Genomic DNA, 24,041 nt, shown 5'->3' on the forward strand with positions numbered 1-24,041 from the left:
GAAGAATAAAACAGGAGAAGTAGAAGTGGACGTGAGATTGGGTTTCGATATTAAGTTGAGTGGACAGGGAAGGTCTCACTGAAAAGTGGCATGTGAGTAAAGATGGCAATAAGGTGAGGGAACAAACCAAGTGGGTACCAGGGGGAAAATAATCCAGAGAGTAAAAACAGAAAGTACCAGTGCCCTGAGGTGGGAGCATTTTATACCTGTAGAACAGCAAAGTAAGTCTTTATGCTCAATGACTATATGCTTGTTTTTCCTAGGTCAGTGCTAAGCCATGCCTATTATCTCTTCATAATTATTAATAATGACCCTTTTACTCTGCAGTAGGGATGATAAAATACAGCAGTAACCCTATCATTATGGCTAGAATGGAGTATGCAAGGGGAAGGACAGTAGGAGCTGAAGTCAGAGAGTGGGTGGAGGCAGAAAGGGGATCAAACCTTAGAGGGAAATGGCTCTCAACCTTGGCTTCACATTATAATCATTCAATTTAGAGAGCTTTTAACAATCCCAGGTTCCAGACTGCACCCCCAGATGAATTAAAACAGAATTAAAGCAGAATTTCTTGGGGCGGGACACATGCATCAATATTTATTAAAAGTTCCCTCATTTGAGCCCAATATGCATCCAGGTTGGAAAACCACTGAGATAGGATCTTGTAGGCCACTAAAATGACTTTGAATTTTCTTTGGGTAAGACAGAAAGCCATTGTAGGGTTTGGAGGAGAGGCACAACATAATCTGATTATGTTTTAAAAGGATTGCTCTGGTTGTTGTATTGAGAAGAGACTGTAGTGAGGTACAGATGGATGCAGGGAAATCAGGAGGCTTTTGCAATAATCCAGGTAAGGAGATGATGGTGGCTTAGATTAGGATAGTTGCGGTTGAGCTGATGGAAAATGGTAGATTCTGTGATGTATTTTGAACATAGAGCCAATGGGATTTGCTGGGGGTTTGGATAAAGCATTTAAGCAAAAGAGAATATTCAAGGCTGCCTGGCATCCACAAAACAAGGTCAAGAATAGGCAATAACTACTTCCTATAGTCATTGTGACTTTACTGTAGTGAATAGCTAATAGACCTAAAACTCCTAGATAATGTCTGGCACATATTAAGGTCTCCATAATGTTATCTATTATTATTATAATATATTTCAGAAGATGTCACTAAGAGTTTTAAAATTGTTTTTCTGTTACTTCTTGGTCTGTTTTTTCTAGTGGCTAAAAATATTTTTAATTTTCACCATAAAAAAAAGTCTGGGGCCTCCCTGGTGGCGCAAGTGGTTGAGAGTCCGCCTGCCGATGCAGGGGATACGGGTTCGTGCCCCGGTCTGGGAGGATCCCATATGCCGCGGAGCGGCTGGGCCCGTGAGCCATGGCCGCTGAGCCTGCGCGTCCGGAGCCTGTGCTCTGCAACGGGAGAGGCCACAACAGTGAGAGGCCCGCATACCACAAAAAAAAAAAAAAAAAAAAAAAAAGTCTGGATATACTCACAAATATGAGTATTTAAATAATACATATAAGTGCATATCAGCATTTCAAAAGCAATGTGTGTCATTTGAAGATTTTCCTTGAACAAATGTAAAGCAAATATTAATTTAAAAAATTAAAGGGATCTTTTAAATATTTATGTACTCAAATTATAAATCTAGTAAAGATGGCATTTTACCTTATGCTAGTTATATATCAATAATGAGAGCTGTGTTTTATTAGCACACTTTTCTTGTAGATTGTGTTTTGTGGAGTTATGTTTGTGCTGGGGTATAAGAGCACAATTAATCCACATCACGTGCATTTTATATTCAACAGTGGAAAGAAAGTGAATTACATTTATCCACCAATATCTGTTTTTAAACCATAAAAGTCACAGTTGAATTACATCCCTTTAATTACATGTTTTTCAGAAGAAAATATGGGAAACTTCATGTTGATGAATGTTATTACTATCACGCCTGTGCCAGCTTAATGCCAAAGACTATTCTAAAAATAATGTGACAATAAACATCCAAATATATGAAAGCATAGTGTACTTGGAACAAAGCATATGAATGGCTGAACGTTTTATGCTTAAATTAGGAGTTAGAGCATCAATTTACAATAGCCTTTAAACATTTTAGTACTGTAAATGTGTGTTGTGCATTTGTAGCACCTGGTACCATGAAATTGTATTTTCTAATATTCCTATTCATTCTAGGTTTTCATATAAGGTTTTACATTGAAATTTTTTAATTGGTATGTAATTTATAACTATAGTGATATATAGAGAAGTTCCATGCATTTTCCTGAACTCCTCTGTAGTCATTCCTAACCCCTCATTTGGACCATACAGGAGATTTTAGATTTACAAAACTAGATTTAGATTTAGATTTTAGATTTAGACTCAAAACTTGTGGTTCTCAACTATGGCTGGAAATCAGTTGCCATCCTACCTAGATTTTACAAAATACACATGCATACCCAGGCAGATATATTTTGCGAAAACCTTCCCAGTAATTCCGATGCACTCTAATGATGCTTCATCAGGATCTTGGCACTCTGTGACGCCCTGCCCCAGATGCCAAACAAAAAAAGTTTAAATTTTCTTGACTTTATTTAAGTGCAGCACACAATAGCTATTGTAGTTTATCTTTATATAAACCTAAGCAAAAAAAAAAAATCAAATTCAGTAGAAAGCTTTGTAAGTTAAAGCTATATTATATATTCATATTCACTTTAAGGTCTTAAAATATAATTCGAAATCCAATTTCCATGTTTCACAAATCCATATTCACTTTTCTTCCTAGATTTTTTAGGTGTATTAGAAATGACATTTTTAGTGTCCTACTGATTGAAATTTCTGATTCCCCTCCTGGTGACCTCTCCCTTCTATAAATAAAAATATAACTCTGTGCCTAGCTTAAGTCCAAATCCATGATTCTACAAAAGAATAAAGCCTTGAAGGATTTAATAAATATTCTATGGGAAATTATAGTAAGATTTTCAATTGGGGAGGCCACAAGAACCAAGACTTGAGTAAAAAGGAGATACTGACTCTTATTTGTTCAGTGGTTATTTTAAAACCAGAATGATCAAATGATCTGGTCTTTTCAAATCTATATATAGCCTTAGCTGTTTCTTTTTCTAATTCAGGAACATTTTAAAAAGTCATGGCATGGTCAACTCTCTGATTTAGAAACATATAAAAACTGAATTTTAACTTTAAGCTTAAGTTGTAGAAGTAATCCTCCAAGGACTGTTTTCTGCAAAGTCACTTATAAATCAATGGTTGATAACTCAGAATGCATTTTCCCATAAATATTTCTTTTAGAGCTTCTGCTTAAGTCCCTAGGCAGAGCCATAAAAGCCTCTTTAACACAGACTACAGCTAAAGGATGTAACTTTCAATATGGAAGGGGGCCTGTAGTTTCCTTCAAAAAAAGAAAGAGTGTGTTTTCCTCCCCCTCTACATGCCTCTTCTTGGGCAAAAAAAATTTTAATGCCATTTTTCTGTGGAATCCACCCCTTTCTTCATATCCACTTCCCAGGTCCTCAGATATTCAACTTTTATTGTTTTTAATTCCATGTGGTAAGACACCTTCCCCAGGCTTCTCCTCTCATCCACAGGGTAGGCCTTTTTCCACTACATAGAATCGCCTGTAACCTGGACCTTCACCCCACCCTAATCTAAGCTGCCATTCTCTCATTGCCACAGATCTCAGCTGGATATAAAGTTAGACTAATTCATACTAATATGTGATTCACAGATACTATTTTAATTCCCCTAGATAAGTTTGCATTTTTTACATGAACTTGTGAATCCAAATTTTTTTCCATTTTACTTTATTCTGGTAATTATACTTGACGTGAGATCTACTCTCTTGACAAATTTTTAAGTGTACAATATAGTATTGTTCACTATAGGTACAGTGTTGTACAGCTGCTCTCTAGAGCTTATTCATCTTGCTTAACTAAAACTTTATGCCCATTGATGAGTAACTCCCTGTATACTCCCGCCCCCCCAGCCCCTGGCAACCACCATTCCACCCTTTTATCTCTAGTCTCACATCCTATCCTGATTCAATTTTTTGGTGTTTAATTCACCCCTACAACATGTTATTTCTTCTCTAATATGCTTTGCTTTTATGGTTCCCTCTTCCAGGAATGCCCTTCTAGTCTTTTGCCACCTAAGTTTTTCATGATAAGCATCATATCTTCTGGAGGTCTTGCTGAAACCCCAAGTTCATTCTTTCAGCAAAGGTCATGTCTTTGTATTGAATACTATATTCTGTCTTTGAAGGTCTTTGAAGGATTTTAAGCAAATGATTGACAGAGTGATATTTGTATTTTCAAAACATTGAATATATTTGTTTTTAAAAAAAAAAAAAAAATGTTGTAGGATTCCCTGGTGGTCCAGTGGTAAAGAATCCTCCTTCTAATGCAGGGGACGCAGGTTTGATCCCTGGTCAGAGAACTAGGATCCCACATGCCATGGGGCAACTGAGCCCATGCACCACAACTACTGAGCTTATGTGCCTCAACTAGATAGCCTGTGTGCCACAAACCACAGAGCCCACACGCTGTGGAGCCCACGCACCACAGCTACAGAGGCCATGCACCCTGGAGCCTGCATGCCACAACTAGAGAAGAAAAAACCCACATGCCACAACTAGAGAGAAGCCCGTGTGCTGCAACGAAGAGACCGGAAGCTGCAACTAAGACCTGATGCAGCCAAAAATAAATAAATAAATAAATAATAAATCCTTAAAAATAAAAAACGTTGTTAGACAATAATGTGATGACTTCAGGACAACATAGCACATTTGCACTAAGCACAGACTAAGTACTTGAGCTCACCCTAGGATGAATGGACACTGAGAGGCTTAAAGTGTCCGTGGGGCACAACCCACAAGGTAGGGTTTTGAAAACCATCATCCAGAGCTTTCATTACTGTGGAGACAATGTGACATGCCAGTGACTGCTCAAATCTGGGAGATGTTGTGCTCCACGGCCTGAGAGGAGGTTGTGTGGAGCTCTGTCAGAAGTAGCAGATATTATTATGTGCAGCTTTCAGAAACCACCTTCCAATCAGGCTCACCCTCTCTGTCACTTAGATGTTAAACTCCATGTTTCTTAACAGTCGGTCTGAGAAAGGAAAGAAAAAGAAGAATTAATACAAACTGAATTCTAGCTACTAAGCTCTGAGATGCAGTGTGTAAATATGCCACATTCGCTCTCTTTTATTTGAATCTGCCTTCCTGGGAAAAAAACATATGTCATTAAAAAATTCATAGTTTCTTTTTGATTAATCTCTAGAAGGCAGCCCAAAGATATTAAATCTCAGCACTCTCACATTTTTCTCCTCCCCTCATAAACAATTCAGTTCAACTTGAATTAATATTTATTGAGTGCTGACACAAGGCATGGCAGTATAGTGGATGCTATGATAGAATGGCTACATAAAAGGAAGAAAACCAGTGTCCTACCTTAAAAAAAATTCTTTTTTATACAAGGCAATAAGAATAATGTAGTAATAGCAACCAGTGCACTATAAGATAGTATCAAAGGTTATTTAATTCAGTCACTATTTATTAACCATCCACCATATTCAAGAAAACCAATATATCCTAAACTACACTTGAGGAGGCTTATGTTGACAAGGGCTAGAAAAAGGAATATAGAATTTGTTTGGAGAGAGTTGCATCACTTGTAGAGAAACAGATTTTTGCCATACCTCATGTATGAATAAGCGGGGTTATTCCTTTCAGCCAGTCATGGATAAATAGATCTTCATTTGTTGGTTTATCTAGATTGTTCTTTGTTTATTTTGGTTTAATGGTCTAAGAGCTCTTTCATACCTTGCTTTATTAAGCTAAATTATGCTGCCTAAACTAGCCCAGACTGGGTCATTATGGCACACTTAGGAACAACAATTTTCCAGGTAACTCCAATTAGTAATACAAGATCTGGAATTAGACTACCTGGATTCAAGTCCTGACTTCACTATCTACTAGGTTATTACATCTGTTTCTCCTTAAGTTTGACCATCTATAAGGTGGAGACAGTAACTACCCTTATATCAGAGTTGTTTCAAGGATTAAATGAGATAATACCTCTAATGAGCTTATAACTGCATTTGGTGTTTAGTGTTTAAGGAATGTTAGATATTTTTTCCCTATAAGACTGTGGCAACAATTGAGGTTTATGAGTTCCCAAAAGAATATACAACTATTTTGGGAGATTCTCTTTAATCAAGCACACATTTTATAAACAGCAGATAGATAGATAGATAGATAGATAGATAGATAGATAAATTGTCACAGATTGGGTTCCCTGTGAAGAAGATTCTTAAAAGAATATTTGCATGAAGGAACTTTACTGGGGAGAACTCTCAGGGTCAACACCCATATTTCTATGGTTTCCGGAAATTTGGAAGCTGATAGTTCTTAGCTGAGCCCCTTTCTGGAAAATGGTTTTGGCTAGAGAAAGCCATCTCACCCAAAGCCATGACACCTTTACAGGGGTAGCCTGCATCCAATAATTAATTGATGTGGGAATATAAGGGCTCAGACCCTTTTCCTCAATTTAGACCAACTCTGAAGAGTTAGTCCAGATCCATAACATTCCATGGGATATTCCAAGGCCTCTGTTGTGAATGCACTACTATTCTTTAACTTCTGTTGCTGCCCAATCCTGTTTTCTCCTATGCCCCACAGATGTTCATCCTGAGAATGTGTAATCAAGGATCAACATTTAACAAAATCAATGAGTTTTACTGCTTCACCACGTACATTCTTATATAAAACTATTTTTGTTCTTATTGTTCATGTAGCAGATAAGAATATGAGAATACTAATATAGGTTAATTTGGTACTATTACCTTGATTTGTGTTAAGACTCCTGAACTTTTACCCACCAGAGTTTTGTACCACTAGTGAAAATATCAACAAAGTGAAAAAAAAGGCAGATGCATGTCTTAGTTCTCTTATAAAAAATAGTTTTGACCTTATGGACCCCTGAAAAGGTCTTGGACATGTGAATTAGAAATAAATGTACTACATTGTATAGACCCATCATAGAAAATGGAGAAAGTAGTTTATATTCTTTTCAAGCACCAAAATCTCATTTTTTCATGGTGCCATGTGTAATTATTAGAACCATGATTGCTATGTTGCTGATATGAAAGCAATTTATTCACATCTCTTCAAATGTTTGTGATAAGGATAGTTAAAATAATTTTAAAATAACTTGCATAAAATAGAAAAAGAGGGAGCACTCCCAAACCCATTCTATAAGGCCAGCATTACCCTGATAACAAAGCCATCCAAGGACACTACAGGAGGTAAAACAAAAAACAAACAAAAAAACTACAGGCCAATATCCCTGATGAACATAGATGCAAAAATCCTCAACAAAAAGTTAGAAAACTGAACTCAACAGTATATCAAAAGGATCATACACATGATCAAGTGGGATTTACGCCTGGGATGCAAGGATGATCAACATCCACAATTCAATCAATGTGATACACCACATTAACAAAATGAAGGATAAAAATCATATGATCATCTCAATAAATGCAGAAAAAGCATTTGACAAAATTCTGTATCATTTATTATTTTAAAAAAGCTAAACAGGGGCTTCCCTGGTGGTGCAGTGGTTGAGACTCCTCCTGCCGATGCAGGGGACACAGGTTCATGCCCTGCTCTGAGAAGATCCCACATGCCGCGGAGTGGCTGGGCCCATGAGCCATGGCCACTGAGCCTGCGCATCCAGAGCCTGTGCTCTGCAACGGGAGAGGCCCACGTACCACAAAAAAAAAAAAAAAAAAAAAGCTAAACAAAATGAGAATAAAGGGAATGAACCTCAACATAATAAAGGTCATATATGACAAACCCACAGCTAACATCATACTCAAGAGTGAAAAGCTGAAAGCTTTGCCTCTAAGATCAGGAACAAGACAAGGATGCCCACTCTTGCCACTTTTATTCAACAGAGTATTGGAGTCCTAGCCAGAGCAATTAAGCAAGAAAAAAAAAAAAGTAAAAGGCATCCAAATTGGAAGGAAAAAAGAAAACTGTCTGTATTTGCAGATAACATGATATTATATATACCAAACCCTAAAGACTCCACCAAATAAAAACTTTTAGAACTAATAAATGAATTCAGTAAAGTTGCAGGATACAAACTCAATATACAGAAATCAGTTTCATCTCTATACACTAACAATGACTATCAGAAAGAGAAATGAAGAAAATTCATTTACAGTTTTATCAAAAGAGAAGAAAATACTTAGAAATAAATTTACCCAAGGAGGTGAAAGATCTTACACTGAAAACTGTAAACAGACCCCAAATAGCCAATACAATCCTCAGAAAGAAGAAGAAACCTGGAAGCATCACACTCCTGATTTTAAACTATTTACAGAGCTATAGTAATCAAACAGTATGGTATTGACATAAAAACAAACACATAGACCAATGGAACAGAAGAGAGAGCCCAGAAATAAACCCATGCATATATGGGTTTCTCTCATGAAATGGGAGAAGACATTTGCAAACCGTATATCCAATAAGGGGTTAATATCCAAAATGTACAAGGAATTTATACAACTCAATAAAAAAACAAATGATCCAATTTTTAAATGGACAGAGGACCTAAATAGACATTTTTCCAAAGAAGACATACAAATGGCCAACAGCTAGGTGAAAAGATGCTCAGCATCACTAATCATAAGGGAAATGCACATCAAAACCACAATGAAATATCACCTCACACCTGTAAGGATGTCTGTTATCTAAAAGACAAAAGTAAAAATGCTGGCAAGGCTGTGGAGAAAAGGGAACCCTTGTACAATGTTGGTGGGAATGTAAATTGGTACTACCATTATGAAAAACAGTATGGAGATTCCTCAAGAAATTATAAATAGAGCTATCATATAATCCAGCAATCTCACTTCTGGATATAAGGAAACTAAACTATTATCTTGAAGAGATATCTACTCCCATGTTCACTGCAGCATTATTCACAACAGCCAAGGTATGAAAACAACCTAAGTGTCTGTTGATGGGTGAATGGATTAAGGAAATTTGGAATATATGTAATGAAATATTATTCAGCCTTAAAAACAATAAGAAAGCCCTGCCATTTAGCACAATGTGGATGAGCCTGGGGCACATTATGCTGAGTAATAAGTCAGAGAAAGATAAATACTGCATGGTATCATTTACATGTGGAATCAAAAAAAAAGTTGAACTCATAGAAACAGAGAGTAGAAAACTGGTTGCCAGTAGGCGGGGTTGGGGGGGGGGAGTTGGGAAAATAGGCAAAGGTTTGTAAAAAGGGTACAAATTATCAGTTATATGGTGAATAAGTTCTGAGGATATAGTGTATAACATGGTGACTGTAGCTGCTAACACTGTATTGTATGATTGAAATTTGCTAAGAGAGTAGAACTTAAAAGTTCTCTCACACACACACACACACAAAACAGTGTAACAAAAAAGAAATATATATATATATATATATATATATATATATATATATATATATACCTTGCATGATAACCAAAAAGTGGAAGTAACTCTAATGTCTGTCACTGATGAATAGATAAACAAAATTAATAAAATATTTTTCTTCATTAAAAATACTAAAATACTGATACATGCTACAACATGAACCTTGAAACATTATACTAAGTGAAAGAACATAGTCAAAAAGACCACATATTGTGTAATTCCATTTATATGAAGTACCTAAAATAGGCAAGAGATAGAGATAGAAAGTTAATTAGTAGTTGATAGAAAGTTGATTAGTAGTTGCCTATGAATGTTGGAGGGAGTTGGGGGAGATGGGGAGTAACTGCTAGTTAATGTAGGGTTTTGGGGGGGAATGATGAAAAAGTTCTAAAAATTGATTATGGTGATGGTTACACAACTCTGTGAATACACTAAAAATGATTACATTGTATACTTCAAAAGCATAAATTATATGGTATGTGAATTATATCTCAATAAAACCATTAAGAAAAAACTTGGAGCAAAATTTTAACAAATCAGAGCCAACACTGTAAAAAGGAATTATACCTCACAACCAAGTGGGATTTACCTCAGTATGCAAGACTGGTTTAACTTTCCAAAATCAATTGTTACCCATCATATCAAGTGGCTAAAAAAGAAAAATCATATGATCAGAGCAATAGGTGAAGAAAAAGCATTTGACACAATCCAATGCCAACTCATGATAAAAACTCTCAGTAAAGTAGGAATAGAGAAGAATGTCCTAAACTTGATAAAGCCTATGTAACAAAAAACCTGCAGCTAACATCATACTAATGGTGAAAAACTTAAAGCTGTCCCACTAAGATCAGGAACAAGCAAGGATGTACACTCTCATTACTTCTTTTCAGTATCGTACTGGAAGTACTACCTAATGCAGTAAGACAAGAAGTTGGTGGGGGGTGGAATATAGTCTTTATTTGCAGATGACATGTCATCTATGTAGAAAATCTGAAAGGACTGACCAAAAAGCCTAGACTAATAAGCAATTATAACAAGGTTGTAGGATACAAGGTTAATATACAAAAGTCATTTGCTTTCTTACATACCAGTAACGAGCAAGTGGAATTTGAGATTAAAAACAATACCATTTACATTAGCACCCCACAAATGAAATACCTAGGTGTAAATCTAACAAAGTATGTCTAAGATCTAAATGAGGAAAACTACAAAACTGTTATGAAATCAAAGAAGAACTAAATAAATGGAGAAATATGCCATGTTTGTGAATAGGAAGACTCAATATTATTAAGATGTAGTTCTTCCCAAGTTGATCTACAATTTCAATAAAATCCCAATCAAATCCCAGTAAGTTATTTTATGATATTAACCAACTGATTCTAAAGTTTAGAGACAGAAGATCCAGAATGGCTAACACATTACTGAAGAAGATCAAAGTTGGGGATGACACAACTCAACTTCAAGACTTATTATAGTAATCAAGACAGTGTGATACAGGTGAAGGAATAGACAGATGGATTAATAGAACAGAATAGAGAGGCTACGATGAACATAGTCAACTGGTCTTTGACATAGGAGCAAAAGTAATACCATGGAGAAAAAATAGTCTTTTCAACAAATGGCACTGGAACAGCTGGACATCCACATGCAAAAAAAAAAAAAAAAAAAATCTAGACACAGAACCTTACACCCTTCACAAAAATTAACTCAAAATAAATCACAAATCTAAATGTGAATCACAAAATCATTAAACTCCTAGCAGATAACATAGGAGAAAACCTAGACAACATTGGATATGGCAATGACTTTTTAGATACAACACCAAAGACACAATGCAAGAAAGGAATAATTGATAAGCTGGGCTTCATTAAAACTTCAAACTTCTATTCTGTAAAAGACAATGTCAAGAGAATGAGAAGCCACATACTGGGGAAACTATTTTCAAAAGACACATATGATAAAGGACTGTTATCCAAAATATACAAAAACTATTAAATCAACAACACAATTAAAAAATGGGTCAAACTACTAGGTATAAAATAAATGTTACAAGGGTATAATGTACAGCACAGGAATCATAGTCAATATTTATAACAACTTTGTATGTGTAATCTATAAAAATACTGAATTACTACATTGTATACCTGAAACTAATATAATATTTTAAATCAACCATACTTCAGTTTTTTTAAAAGCAAGCGGAAAGGAAATAAAAGACAATAGAAAGAAAAAGAAAAGGCCAAACACCTTAACAGAAACCTCACAATAGAAGATATACAGTTAGCAAATAAGGACATGAAGATTCTCCACATCATATGTCATCAGGGAAATGAAAATTAAAATGAGATACCACTTTGCTCTTATCAGAATGGCCAAAATCAGTAACACTGACAACACCAAATGTTGGTGAGGATGTGGAGCAACAGGAATTCTCCTTCATTGCTGGTGGGAATACAAAATGGTACAGCCACACTGGAAGACAGTTTAGGCAGTTTCTTACAAAAACTAAACATACTCTTTCCATACGATCCAGCTATTGCCCTCCTTGGTATTTAGCCAAAGGAGTCAAAAACTTAGGTCCACATAAAAGCCTTCAGCTGTATAAACTGCTATAAACAGTCTATAAACAGAGATGTTTACAGCAGCTTTATTTATAATTGCCAAAACTTAGAAGCAACCAAGATGTCCTTCAGTAAGTATATGGGTAAATAAACTGTACATAAAGACAATGGAATATTATTCACCACTAAAAATAATGAGCTCTCAAGCCATGAAAGGACATGGAGGAATCTTAAATGCATATAACTAAGTGAAAGAAGCCAATCTGAAAAGGCTGCATACTGCTTCCAACCATATGACATTCTGGAAAAGACAAAACGATGAGACCATGAAAAAATAAGTGGTTGCCAGGGGAGGGGAGTGACAGGGGTGATAAACAGGTGGAACACAGAGACTTTTTAGAGCAGTGAAAATACTATGTTGTTGATATATGATACTATACATAAACAGTATGTGATAATGTAACGGTGAGTACATGTTATTATACATTTGTCCAAACCCATAAAATGTACAACACCAAGAATGAATCCTAATGTTCAAACCATGGACTTCAGGCGATTATGATTTGTCATTGCAGATTCACCAGTTGTAACAAATGTACATTCCAGTGAAGGATGTTGATAATCGTGTGGGGAGGCTATGCATGTGTGGGGGAGCAGAAGGTATATGGGAAATCTCTGTACCTTCCTCTTAATTTTGCTTTGAACCTAAAAGTGTTCCAAAAAATAGTCTTTTTTTTAAAGAAATAACTTGGTGCTTTGTGCCACCCTCAGAACAAGATAGGAAGTTAAATTTCAACCTGGTGTTAAGTAACTATTTCTCTATATAATGTAGGAGTGTCTGTTGCCAACTGATTTTTCAGGAAAGTGAGTGGAGAATTTTCTGATTAATATTAAAATGACAAAAACTACATATGATTATAAGTTTTTATTAAATAATGACTATTATTAAAATAAATGATGGGCTGTGCTATGTGTTTTATATGTGATTCTCACTATAATTCTGAGTTAGATTTACTATTCTCATTGTACAGATAAGGAAACAGAAGCACTCTTTAGTGTTCAGATCGTCCATTAACATTTCCTACTATACAGAAATTCTGCCTTGACAAGAACTGTTGATACCAGACAACTTCACTTACTAATATGTAAAAGAACCATCTCTTTAAAATTAGTGTAATCCTTTCTAGTCCAAAAGAATTTGTGCTTTCAAAGGCTTTGAGATTCCTAATAGAGAAGAGGTAGGTAGGGTACACGACAGAAGAGGCAGATTTTATCTAATTGTGCACTAAGAAGATGGATGGGAAACATAAAGAGCTAATAACACCAAAGATTTTCTTTGCTAGGTTATCTTTTATACATTAATTATACAGAAGAGCCTGCTTAAATGGATACTCTTGCTGTAGAATGTTTCTTTTAAGAGAGTGTTCTTTTCCTTACTCTGCACTTGAGTTGGGAGATATTATCAGAGAGCTATCAGGGACGTATGTTGATAAAGTAAGAAGATGTTTATTCTGTTTGTAATATAAGTTTATTTATTTAACTGACTGATGAATCATCATTGTATAGGAGACCATGTCACTGTGATATGGTCAAATCATCACTGTGTTTAAGCTACTCTATAGTTTTAAATCATATATCCATGAAAACTGCTTTAACTTTGCAGATTTTGAGATACTCTTATGTATGCCTCTATCACACTGTATTAGGTAATGTAGTCCTCTAGTCTCTTAATAGATATTCATTTTTAATATCATTCATAAATAAATGTTACCTGATGTGTGAAACCAACTTGATAATCTTATGTTTCTCAATAACCCCATTAATGACAACAATCTCCAAATAACTAAATAGAACAATATGCATTATTTTTCAAACTTAAATTATTTTTATATTCATTTTCTCTACATTTGTACTATTGTACTATTTGTATCTGGTCTTATTGGTGCACACATCTTGTATGAATGACAACTGGATTTTTTTTACTTTTTAAAAAAATATATTATTTTTATTTAGAAAACAAATTTGTGGTTACCAATGGGGAGAGTGTAGGGGCGAGGGACAAATTAAGGGTATGGGATTAATATATACAGATTACTGTTTATAAAATAGATAAGCAACAAAGATATACTGTATACCCATCATCTTGTAATAACCTATACTGGAGTATAATTTGCAAAAAATACTAAATCACTATGCTGTACACCTGAAACTAACACAATATTGTAAATCAATTATACTTCAGTTAAAAATATTTTTTTAAATCAAGGTGAGAGGCATAAATAGTCAAGGGATTGATTACTACATACCAGTGCTGTGCTTGGCTTGTTATTCATATTTCTTTTAATTTTCCCACTGGGAACTATAATAAAATAGTCCTGTTTTCAGTCAATTGCCAACACCTTTCTTTATATTTGCTCTATATTGTTTTCCCTGGGTATCCGTCGGGGATTGGTTCCAAGACCTGCCTCAGATACAAAAACACGCAGATGCTCAAGTTCCATAGCCAGCCCTGTGTATCCGTGGATTCTGCATCCTTGGATACAACCAACCCAGGACTGTAAACATAGTACTGTACACTATCTGCTGGCTGGTGGAACCCACAGATGAGGAAGGCCAACTGTGTATTTATTGAAAAAACTCCAGGTATAAGTGGACCTTCACAGTTCAAACCCAGGTTGTTTCAGAGTCAACTTTATAAGGAAAGATTGGGAAAATCTAGTTATTTTCTGTTTGCATGTGGGTTTTTTTCCATTCACCTGCAACTTTCCTAAACTCATTTATGCAATCAATTTTTCTTTTTCGTTGATCATTTTTCACCATATTTCCAACAATCACACAGCTTTCATCACATCCTAGGTTTTACTGCCTTGGGAGCTCACTACTACGGAAAGTGAATTCTCTTTTCTTGGAAGTCTTTGCTACTGTCTTACTCGATTTTAGTTCCCTTTTGTTACTTAAAGTTTTTGAAATCATTTTTTCTGGAATTTAATTTGGTTGATTCTCTTCTCTCCTTTCTTTTCCCTCCTTCATCACTTCAAGCTAGATTTTCCTTTCCTTTAAATCTCCAACAACTTTTTACCTTTTGTTATGAACACAGTCAATGATCAGCAAACTTGATACTTACATTCATTGGATCCAGTAAAATAAATTCAGGAATTTCATTTAATACACCACACACACCTACACAACAGGCACACATGCATGCATGCATGCATTCACACGCACTACAGTAAAATAAATCAATGTAAATAACTGTGATTCTCTTTCAGAAACATGATGGCCACTTCACAGTCATCCAGTTAGTTGGTATGCTCCGAGGCATTGCATCAGGAATGAAGTACCTTTCTGATATGGGTTATGTTCACCGAGATCTAGCAGCTAGGAATATATTGGTCAACAGCAACTTAGTATGCAAAGTTTCTGATTTTGGTCTCTCCCGAGTGCTAGAAGATGATCCAGAAGCTGCTTATACAACAACTGTAAGTTTATACATCCTTTTCCAATATAGTTTGTTTACTTTTATTATTTTTAATGTTATTAGAGTAATTCTGGCTTTGTTTTCTAATTTTCTGCTCTCATTTGTCGTTTTCCCTATTTAACATCTTTATCTAATTGAGAAGTATTTGTTTTATCTGAGTGCCTGTTTTAAAAAAGAATTGACACTTAACCGTTTCCTTTCTTCCACTCTGTGGGGACTTTAACATCACGCTTGAGATCCACATCATTACTGCCCTCACAAAAAATCTGCCTTTGCCTGAGTATTTTTGATGCTTCAGTAGTTATCTCCTTTAAATGGAGTTCTGTACGGGCCAATGGTGCAATCAATTAAGTCAGTGATGGTGAAGAACCAGTGGTTAGGAAATGAAAATTTTTTTCTCATAGCAAATGTTATGGAACGTCTGATCATACTTAAAAATGAACAATGTAGGTTTCTCTGGAGATACATAAATACACTCTCAACCTTCTTTTGAATGGGACTTGGGGGAAATGTGAGCAGGAGTAGAAGGCTAAAACTTGAGACCCAAACTATCATCTGTCAATAATACGATCTCAACTTAACTCATGAACCAAATCATTCCACTGATCTCTTTGGTTATTGTTTCAAGGAGTTAAGTCTCAAGCTGTCAAAAAGCTAATAATTTGTAAAATTATACTAGTCTGTTATTTTTAAAACAGAACCCTCACCATTGACTCATTTCAGCTTCAATGAAAAATGAGTCAGTAAAACTATTCAAGATGTTTTTATTCTCTTATTCTGACATTACACATTATTTTAAAAGAGGCAAATCTTTTATTTAGTTATCTTTTATTTCATTTTCTATGAGATGTTTTTTGAAACCTCACTGTATTTAACTGCTCTAGAATGGATACAAGTTTAGTATTATGAATAAAACATGTTATACCCTTACTATGTTTGCTTTGTAAAAATCCTCTACATTAATGTATTGATGATATTTTCACTAATTTCTCCAACAATGAAATGGTTCTAAGGAGAATAAATTAATCTGAGTCTGATATATAAGGTAGAAGTATCTACTGATCTTCTAATTTGATCAAAAAGCTTCATAAAAATAAAATTCTATCAAGTCTGAAAATAAATTGTTCATTTTAGAAAAAGCAGCATTTTCAAATCCATTTTCTAACTGGAAAATGTCATAATTATTTTCTTTTTCTTTTCAAGGCTTTTATTTTCTTCTCTTTTATTTTTATAAATGTATAACTTAAAGCAACTTTTCAAGTTATGGAACAATGCATGTAAGATTTTTCTACTATGCATATTATTTACAACCTTGGAGAACAGTATTTAGAATTATTATAAAAATACTATAAAATAAAATGTTCATTACAATTGCAACAAGTATGATCTACTAAAAGGATAAAATAAGATAGGAAATAATGAACAATATATTTAGGAGTAGTTACTAGATTCTTTGGCTATATGTCTATATAGATACACTTGAAATTTCATATTAAATAATATTTTAACTGCTTTTTAAAAATGAGAAGTTCATAACTAAATTTAAGATACTAATAAAATCGACAGGGTAACTCAAATCCTGAAGCATGTATAGATTTTGTTGTCAGATTTGACATCCAGATTCCAGACATATTCTTCTCTCTTATATGATTGTAAGGACTAAGAGGCCTAGAACAGTGCTGTCTTAGTTTAAATCTGACTACAGAATTAAACATCAAATTAGGTCACCATATACTAACACTCTGAAAAGTGCTTCTTGAAAGTTATAGATTATGTCTTTTAGTTTTGAACTTTAGAACTCTATTTTTTTATACAGCAGGTTCTTATTAGTTATCCATTTTATACATATTAGTGTATATATGTCAATCCCAATCTCCCAATTCATCAAGATTATGTCTTGATTAAGAAGTAAGTCTCTGAATTTGAGGTGCCAAGTACATGATAAATAATGTAACCAAGTACTTTTTTAAAAAAAGTCTCAGACATACCTAACTGCTCAGAGGATCATGGGGTACAAAATCTCATATACTGATTAATTGACTTTATAATGAACATGGACATTCAAATCTCAAAATAGCAGACCTCTTGCCTTTGAAGAGCTTCCCTTTTGACAGGGTAGACAGACTCATGCTTCCTTGCTATTCAGTGCATTAAATCATGTGGCAAAAGTCTGTAAAAGAAATGTGGAAGTACCAAAAAGCAGAGGTCTGGAGAAAGCATCACAAAGAAGATAAGTTGAACAAATATTAAAAGATTTCATTAGGCAGACAGTTGGGGGGGAAGATCCAGATAGAGGAAACAGAAAGAGAAAAAGACACAGAAATTTGGGGAAGTGAATAGGAATGTTTACACAAATGTGGACAGTTTGGAATGGGGGCGAGAAGCAGTGGAGGGGCCAGGTTTCTTAGGAATAATTGTGGTGGTAGTTGGGTGGCGTGTCAGGAAATTTGAAGCTTTTTCTGTAGTAATTAAAAGACAGACATTGATTGATTTAAATAGAGGAATAATAAAATACATACATGTTTTAGAAAATATTATTGAAACAGTGTGAAGGAAAGCTTGAAGGACAGGAGGACTGATAACAGGAAGACCAGTTAGGGCATAATTGCTATAGACCAAAAAGGTCATATGGCTTTAATTAGGGCAATAGTGGTTGGAATAAAGAGGGAGGAAAATTGAAAATTGTTATGAATGTATAATTTACAAGACACAATAACTAACTAGATGGGCTTCCCTGGTGGCGCAGTGGTTGAGAGTCCGCCTGCCGATGCAGGGGACACGGGTTCGTGCCCCGGTCCGGGAAGATCCCACATGCCGCGGAGCGGCTAGGCCTGTGAGCCATGGCCACTGAGCCTTCGCGTCCGGAGCCTGTGCTCCGCAACGGGAGAGGCCACAACGGTGAGAGGTCCGCGTACCGCAAAAAAAAAAAAAAAAAAAAAAAAAAAAACAACTAACTAGATATGAATTATAAGGAAGAAGAAGGACTGAAAGATGACACTAGTATTTCTAGATTGAACTAGTTGAATGGTGATGTTTTATTAATCAAGACAGAGAATCCCTATTAAAGATAACTTGGCTAAATTACAAAGCAGAATTATAACAAAAGGTCACAGGTACTCTGTCTCAAAGTCATCAAGATAATGCCAGACTGAGCGGTGTCATTCTGTTCAAATTTTGTGTAAAAATTTTAGGACTTTATATAACTGTACTTTTTGTATTTCCTGTTAAAAGGAATGAGACAGAAAACTACTGCCTAGTGAAGATATACCTGAGTTCAAGCAAACCCTGTAAAATAAAGAAGAAGAATGGTCATTTATATGAAATTGATTCTTTGCTTTATAAAAATATTAAAATGAAAATAAATTAGCAAGCTCTCTTGATACTTTTTTTTTTTTTTTTTTTTTTTTTTTTTTTGCGGTATGCGGGCCTCTCACTGTTGTGGCCTCTCCCGTTGCGGAGCACAGGCTCCGGATGCGCAGGCCCAGCGGCCATGGCTCACGGGCCCAGCCGCTCCACGGCATATGGGATCCTCCCAGACTGGGGCACGAACCCGTATCCCCTGCATCGGCAGGCGGACTCTTAACCACTGCGCCACCAGGGAGGCCCTCTTGATACATTTTTTAAAGTAGGACTTCATTTTTGAAAGTTTTATCTGTATACAACTTTCCTGGAACATATCTTTTTTTTTTTTTTTTTTTGCGGTACGCGGGCCTCTCACCGCTGCGGCCTCTCCCACCGCGGAACACAGGCTTGGGATGCGCAGGCCCAGCGGCCATGGCCCACGGGCCCAGCCGCTCTGCGGCATGTGGGATCTTCCCGGACCGGGGCACGAACCCATGTCCCCTGCATCGGCAGGAGGACTCCCAACCACTGTGCCACCAGGGAAGCCCCTGGAACATATCTTTTACCTTAAAAGATTTTGACTCTTTCTCTTGCTGTATAATTGCTATTTCCTCATTTTTTTAATAAATGTTTTTATCTGTATCACAAAGAATTTGGAGGAAGGGAGGCTTGTGAAGGGTTTTAAAAACATGAAGACATCATAGATAAAGATGTGTTTTTTTTGTATACTTCAAGAAAGTAGTCATTGAAACTACCCCTTCTGAATCAATACAGGGGCAAAATAAATAAACATTTTCCATTATGATGACTTTGCCAATATAAAAAGCACATATCACAGCAAAGAGCAGTAAGAACTGGTTAAAAGACAGGCTGAAAAGATGGAGTGACCATTGTGACCCCAGTACTGGCTATCGTGCTGAACTGGTCAGCCTGTGGTAGGTGGAGCCTACCACAGCAGAATGGCCATTGGAGCCAGACTGACCAGACCAGAAAGAGATGAGACAAGAGAAATTACTCTGCCAACAGTTACTGAGACTTTAGCCCCCTAGTTAGAAGACCTATCCATGTAATGTATGAGAATGTATTGTCTACACTATAAAATACACTAAAGTAAATAAAGGATGGGATTTACAACTGATAATAAGCAGAAAATCTAGTATTTCTTCCTACAGCTTAAGAGTGTTTTGCATGTCCTGCATCAAGTCTAAGACTATTTATTCAACATGTATTCAATACAGTTTATTATGGAGCTACCATATTTAAGGCCCTATCCTTTGGAGGGCCAATTACCAAAAATAAAGGGATTCTTGAGAAGAGATAAAGGGCTGCACAAAGAGAGGACCAAGACTAACTGAACGAGTAATGCATAATAAAACCAACAGATGTTCAGACACCAAGAGTGGGCAATGCAGCTTGAAAGGCAACTACAGGAGTAGCAGATTTTCCTGGTAAGCTCTGTACTAAAATACATCAAGCCTTTGCAAAGGGACATTAAGAACTGGTGATGGCATGAAAGCCAGGAAAAGTGGGCTAAAGATAGAAGGGGAAAAAATGCACAAAAATAGGATCTAGATAAGGACTGAGAGGCCTTGTTTTTACATGCCAATTCTATAAAGAGGCTACCAGGCACTTCATGAGGAGAGGCTGGTGAATGATTATGAACCATACCTAATGATACATATACAATTAGTGATATGTAGCTAACTTAATCTGCACAGAATTTACTGAGTTTAGATTGTTCTCATTTGATTACATGGTCTCATATCTGGTTATAATTTAAGTGCTAAGAAATCTCTTCCTTTACTGAATCTAACACACATTCACATGGACAATTGTTTTATATCCAGTTCTGGAGGAGGGACTCTCTCATTTGAATATTGCTAAGCAACACGTCTTAAACTTACATTGAAAATATTAAGCTTCTTTGCTCTCAAGTATGGAAATGAGGTCCTATTTACCTAAAAAGAACATTAAAAGATATATTATGGCTCACACTTGTCTGTTTTAAGAGATAAGTTTTATTTAAGATATGGTACAATGGCAGTTACTGTTCAGAGTTTTTTTTTAACTATAATGAGTAGCTCCATTTCTTATATTTTAAGATCAAAACAAAATGGAAGAATCATTTGATCACAATATCTGTAAAAATTCTAAAATTCCTTGATACTAATTTTCAATTGTGTTCACTTGTGTTATGAAGACAAAGTTTGCTTTTTTCTTTGATAGTGATATTTCCATACAAGTACTTTCCTAGTTGAAGTACAGTCTCATTATTGACAACACATAATCTGTATAATCACAGTTCTGTTAACATCTTAATTCTATTTACTTTGCATTCATAAGACCTTTCTAAGCTCCAACTCTTAACCTCCCCTCTTCTACATGAGATGTGAGAAGAGTCAATCTAAGAAGACATGCTCTATACCCAACATGGAGATAATTAAAGCGAATAATGGAGCAGCATGAGGGGCATATATTTACCTTGTATTCTAAGGGGGAGGTCTGAGCAACCTTCCTCCTTTACCCCTAATTCAAGTGTTTCTAAGTTGGCGTGACTTTTTTTTTTTTTTTTTTTTGGCTGCATCAGGTCTTAGTTGTGGTACGTGTTGAGGCATGCAGGATCTCTCATTGCAGTGTGTGGGCTTCTCTCTAGTTGTAGTATGTGGGTTTTCTCTTCTCTAGTTATGGCACGAGGGCTCCAGAGCCCGTGGGCTCTGTAGTTTGTGGCATGCGGGTTCTAGTTGAGGCACGTGAGCTCAGTAGTTGTGGTGTGTGGGCTTAGTTACCCCACGGCATGTGGGATCTTAGTTCCCTGACCAGGGGTTGAAACTGTGTCCCCTGCATTGTAAGGCAGATTCTTTACCACTGGACCACCGGGGAAGTCCCTGGCTTGATTTTTTTTTTTTTTTTTTTTTTTTTTTTTTTTTTTTGTGGTATGCGGGCCTGTCACTGCTGTGGCCTCCCCCGCTGCGGAGCACAGGCTCCGGATGCGCAGGCCCAGCGGCCATGGCTCACGGGCCCAGCCGCTCCGCGGCATATGGGATCCTCCCAGACCGGGGCACGAACCCGTATCCCCTGCATCGGCAGGCGGACTCTCAACCACTGCGCCACCAGGGAGGCCCCCTGGCTTGATTTTTTGATGTAAATTTTTAAATCTTGAGACATGTCCAGCTTTAAGAGTAAATATTTTTAATGAAAGTGAGATAAAAAGTATTTTAGATCATTCACTATTCTGCCTCTAAGTACTTTAATTTAACATGAATAGTTGAGATTTGCCTGGAGAACATGCTTAACCTGCTAGTAAAACCTACTCAGAATTTTCACTCACTTCTGTCTCTTAACTAAAAGAGTTACTGTAAAAAGTTATGCAGTAAAATATTTTTAAATGCTTTCATTTAAAATCATATGGTATCCAATGAGCTAAATAAAAGGACTTGTACTGAGAAATGTTTCTGATATTTCTGGATTTTGAAAAATAAAACTTTATCCTTTGAGATCCTACCCCAAGATTCTCTGTCCATCAAGTCATTGATGATATAGGTGACACTGTGCTGAGATACACCATGTGGTAAAGTGCATCTTACACTAAGTCTATGGAGGTGAACCAGGGCCAACCAGAAAAATGACTTGTACTTCAATTGTCCCTTAAGATTTAACCAAGCAAAAAATGGAAGTGATATGACAGCTTCGGGCACAAAGGCACTCTTGGGTAGAGGACCGTGAAACCTACTAGCCCCCATGAAGCTACATATCATTAACATAAATAGAAATAAGGACAGGTTTCTGCACAGAATTTGATGAAAAATTCGAGAAAAGGAAATGAGAGTTTCCTCTAGGCAAATGTAATTCAGCAGCCTGAATATAAAGAAAAAAAGTGAGAAAAATAGCTATGTTACCAGAAAGCTATAATGTGAAGATTTAAATAACTTCTTTTTCAATAAAAATGTGGGGAACAAATGAACCTTGGAAGAATGAAAAACAATAAAATCCTGGCTTAATAAACTGAATTCATCACTAAGAAAGGATCTATGCCATTTGGGGAAAACAAGAAAATGACTCTTCCCAAAAACAGTTCTCACCTGACAGGTATTATGATAGTAGTCAGTCAAAATCAGTCAAATATACAGACTATTATAATTAGCTGAAGAGGAAGAAATCGATGTGCTAATATTAGGTTTCCCAAATTCAAAGGGAAAAAAGTGCCCTTGAACCAGCAAGTGTTTGTTTGATGGACTAATTCATGAGCAGAAAATCTGACAGTTTTTATTAATCCTTGTCAATATAAACTTTTTGTAAAGGATATTCTAATGATCTAATGTATAAAAACTATATGCTCAGGAATTAGTGTGTCCATGCTTTGAGCCCAAGTGCCAGAAAGCAAATCCACAACAATGCAGATGAAAGGGCAACAAAGCTTTATACTGAACCAGAGAGAACATGTTCGGAGTGCAAAGCAAGAATATTCAATAACTGTTCAAGAGACGAATACCATACATACCGGCTTGGATCACAGGCTGAGAGACCCAAAAGCTTCATGGTAATTTTCTGGGACAGTGCTATCAGAGGGCACAGACCTCTTTGAAATGTACTACTTAGGTGAATTGACAATGGCAGGTCTTGAGCATAAGATGGAAATGGGAATCAACAATATCAGATAATATCTAAAGAATGATTTCCTGAAAAGGTCTCATCTCTGAAGCTTAGGAAACAAGGGTTTGTGATCATTACAGAGCTCTTGGCAGTAAAACACATGAAACAGGTTTGAAGATTATCATACACGGAGTAGAAAAGGACTGTGAAAGCAGATTGCTCTATCAGAAATCTTGAAGCTAGAGAGAAGACCATCCTGTTCAGTCATACATACCATTAAGAAGCCAAGCCATGCTTTGGGAAAACCCCCATCTGTCATTTGTGCAAAGCATGTACAAAAGCAAATCCTTAGTAGATTTAAGTCCAGTGTCTTTCCAATATGCATTTTAAAGAAAGGACCCTAAGGCCTTAGACCTGGGAAGACATTACTGAAGATAAGAGACCACTAAGAAACTTTCTGTTCAGTGCTCAAGGCTTGGGGTGACTTACGAGTAGTTTTTTTTTTTTTTCCTAAAGTAATGTATCCCTTTAGATTTTTATAAAACCCTAGAGAGCAGGTTATTTATTCTTTACAT

At 36.0% G+C, this 24,041-nt stretch overlaps 1 protein-coding gene across 2 annotated transcripts in view; it reads left to right on the top strand.

Annotated features, from left to right (window-relative positions):
* The window catches only part of EPHA6 (EPH receptor A6), an 856,224-nt gene that overhangs the window by 730,054 nt on the left and 102,129 nt on the right, over positions 1-24,041 (top strand). For both annotated transcript variants that reach the window (XM_060098637.1, XM_060098638.1), the window contains one exon: positions 15,326-15,535. In XM_060098637.1, coding sequence (XP_059954620.1) covers positions 15,326-15,535 — 210 coding nt within the window. The remainder of the gene's footprint in view (positions 1-15,325; positions 15,536-24,041) is intronic.

The sequence above is a fragment of the Mesoplodon densirostris genome, chromosome 5 (assembly GCF_025265405.1).
Source record: "Mesoplodon densirostris isolate mMesDen1 chromosome 5, mMesDen1 primary haplotype, whole genome shotgun sequence".
Classification (NCBI taxonomy): domain Eukaryota; kingdom Metazoa; phylum Chordata; class Mammalia; order Artiodactyla; family Ziphiidae; genus Mesoplodon; species Mesoplodon densirostris.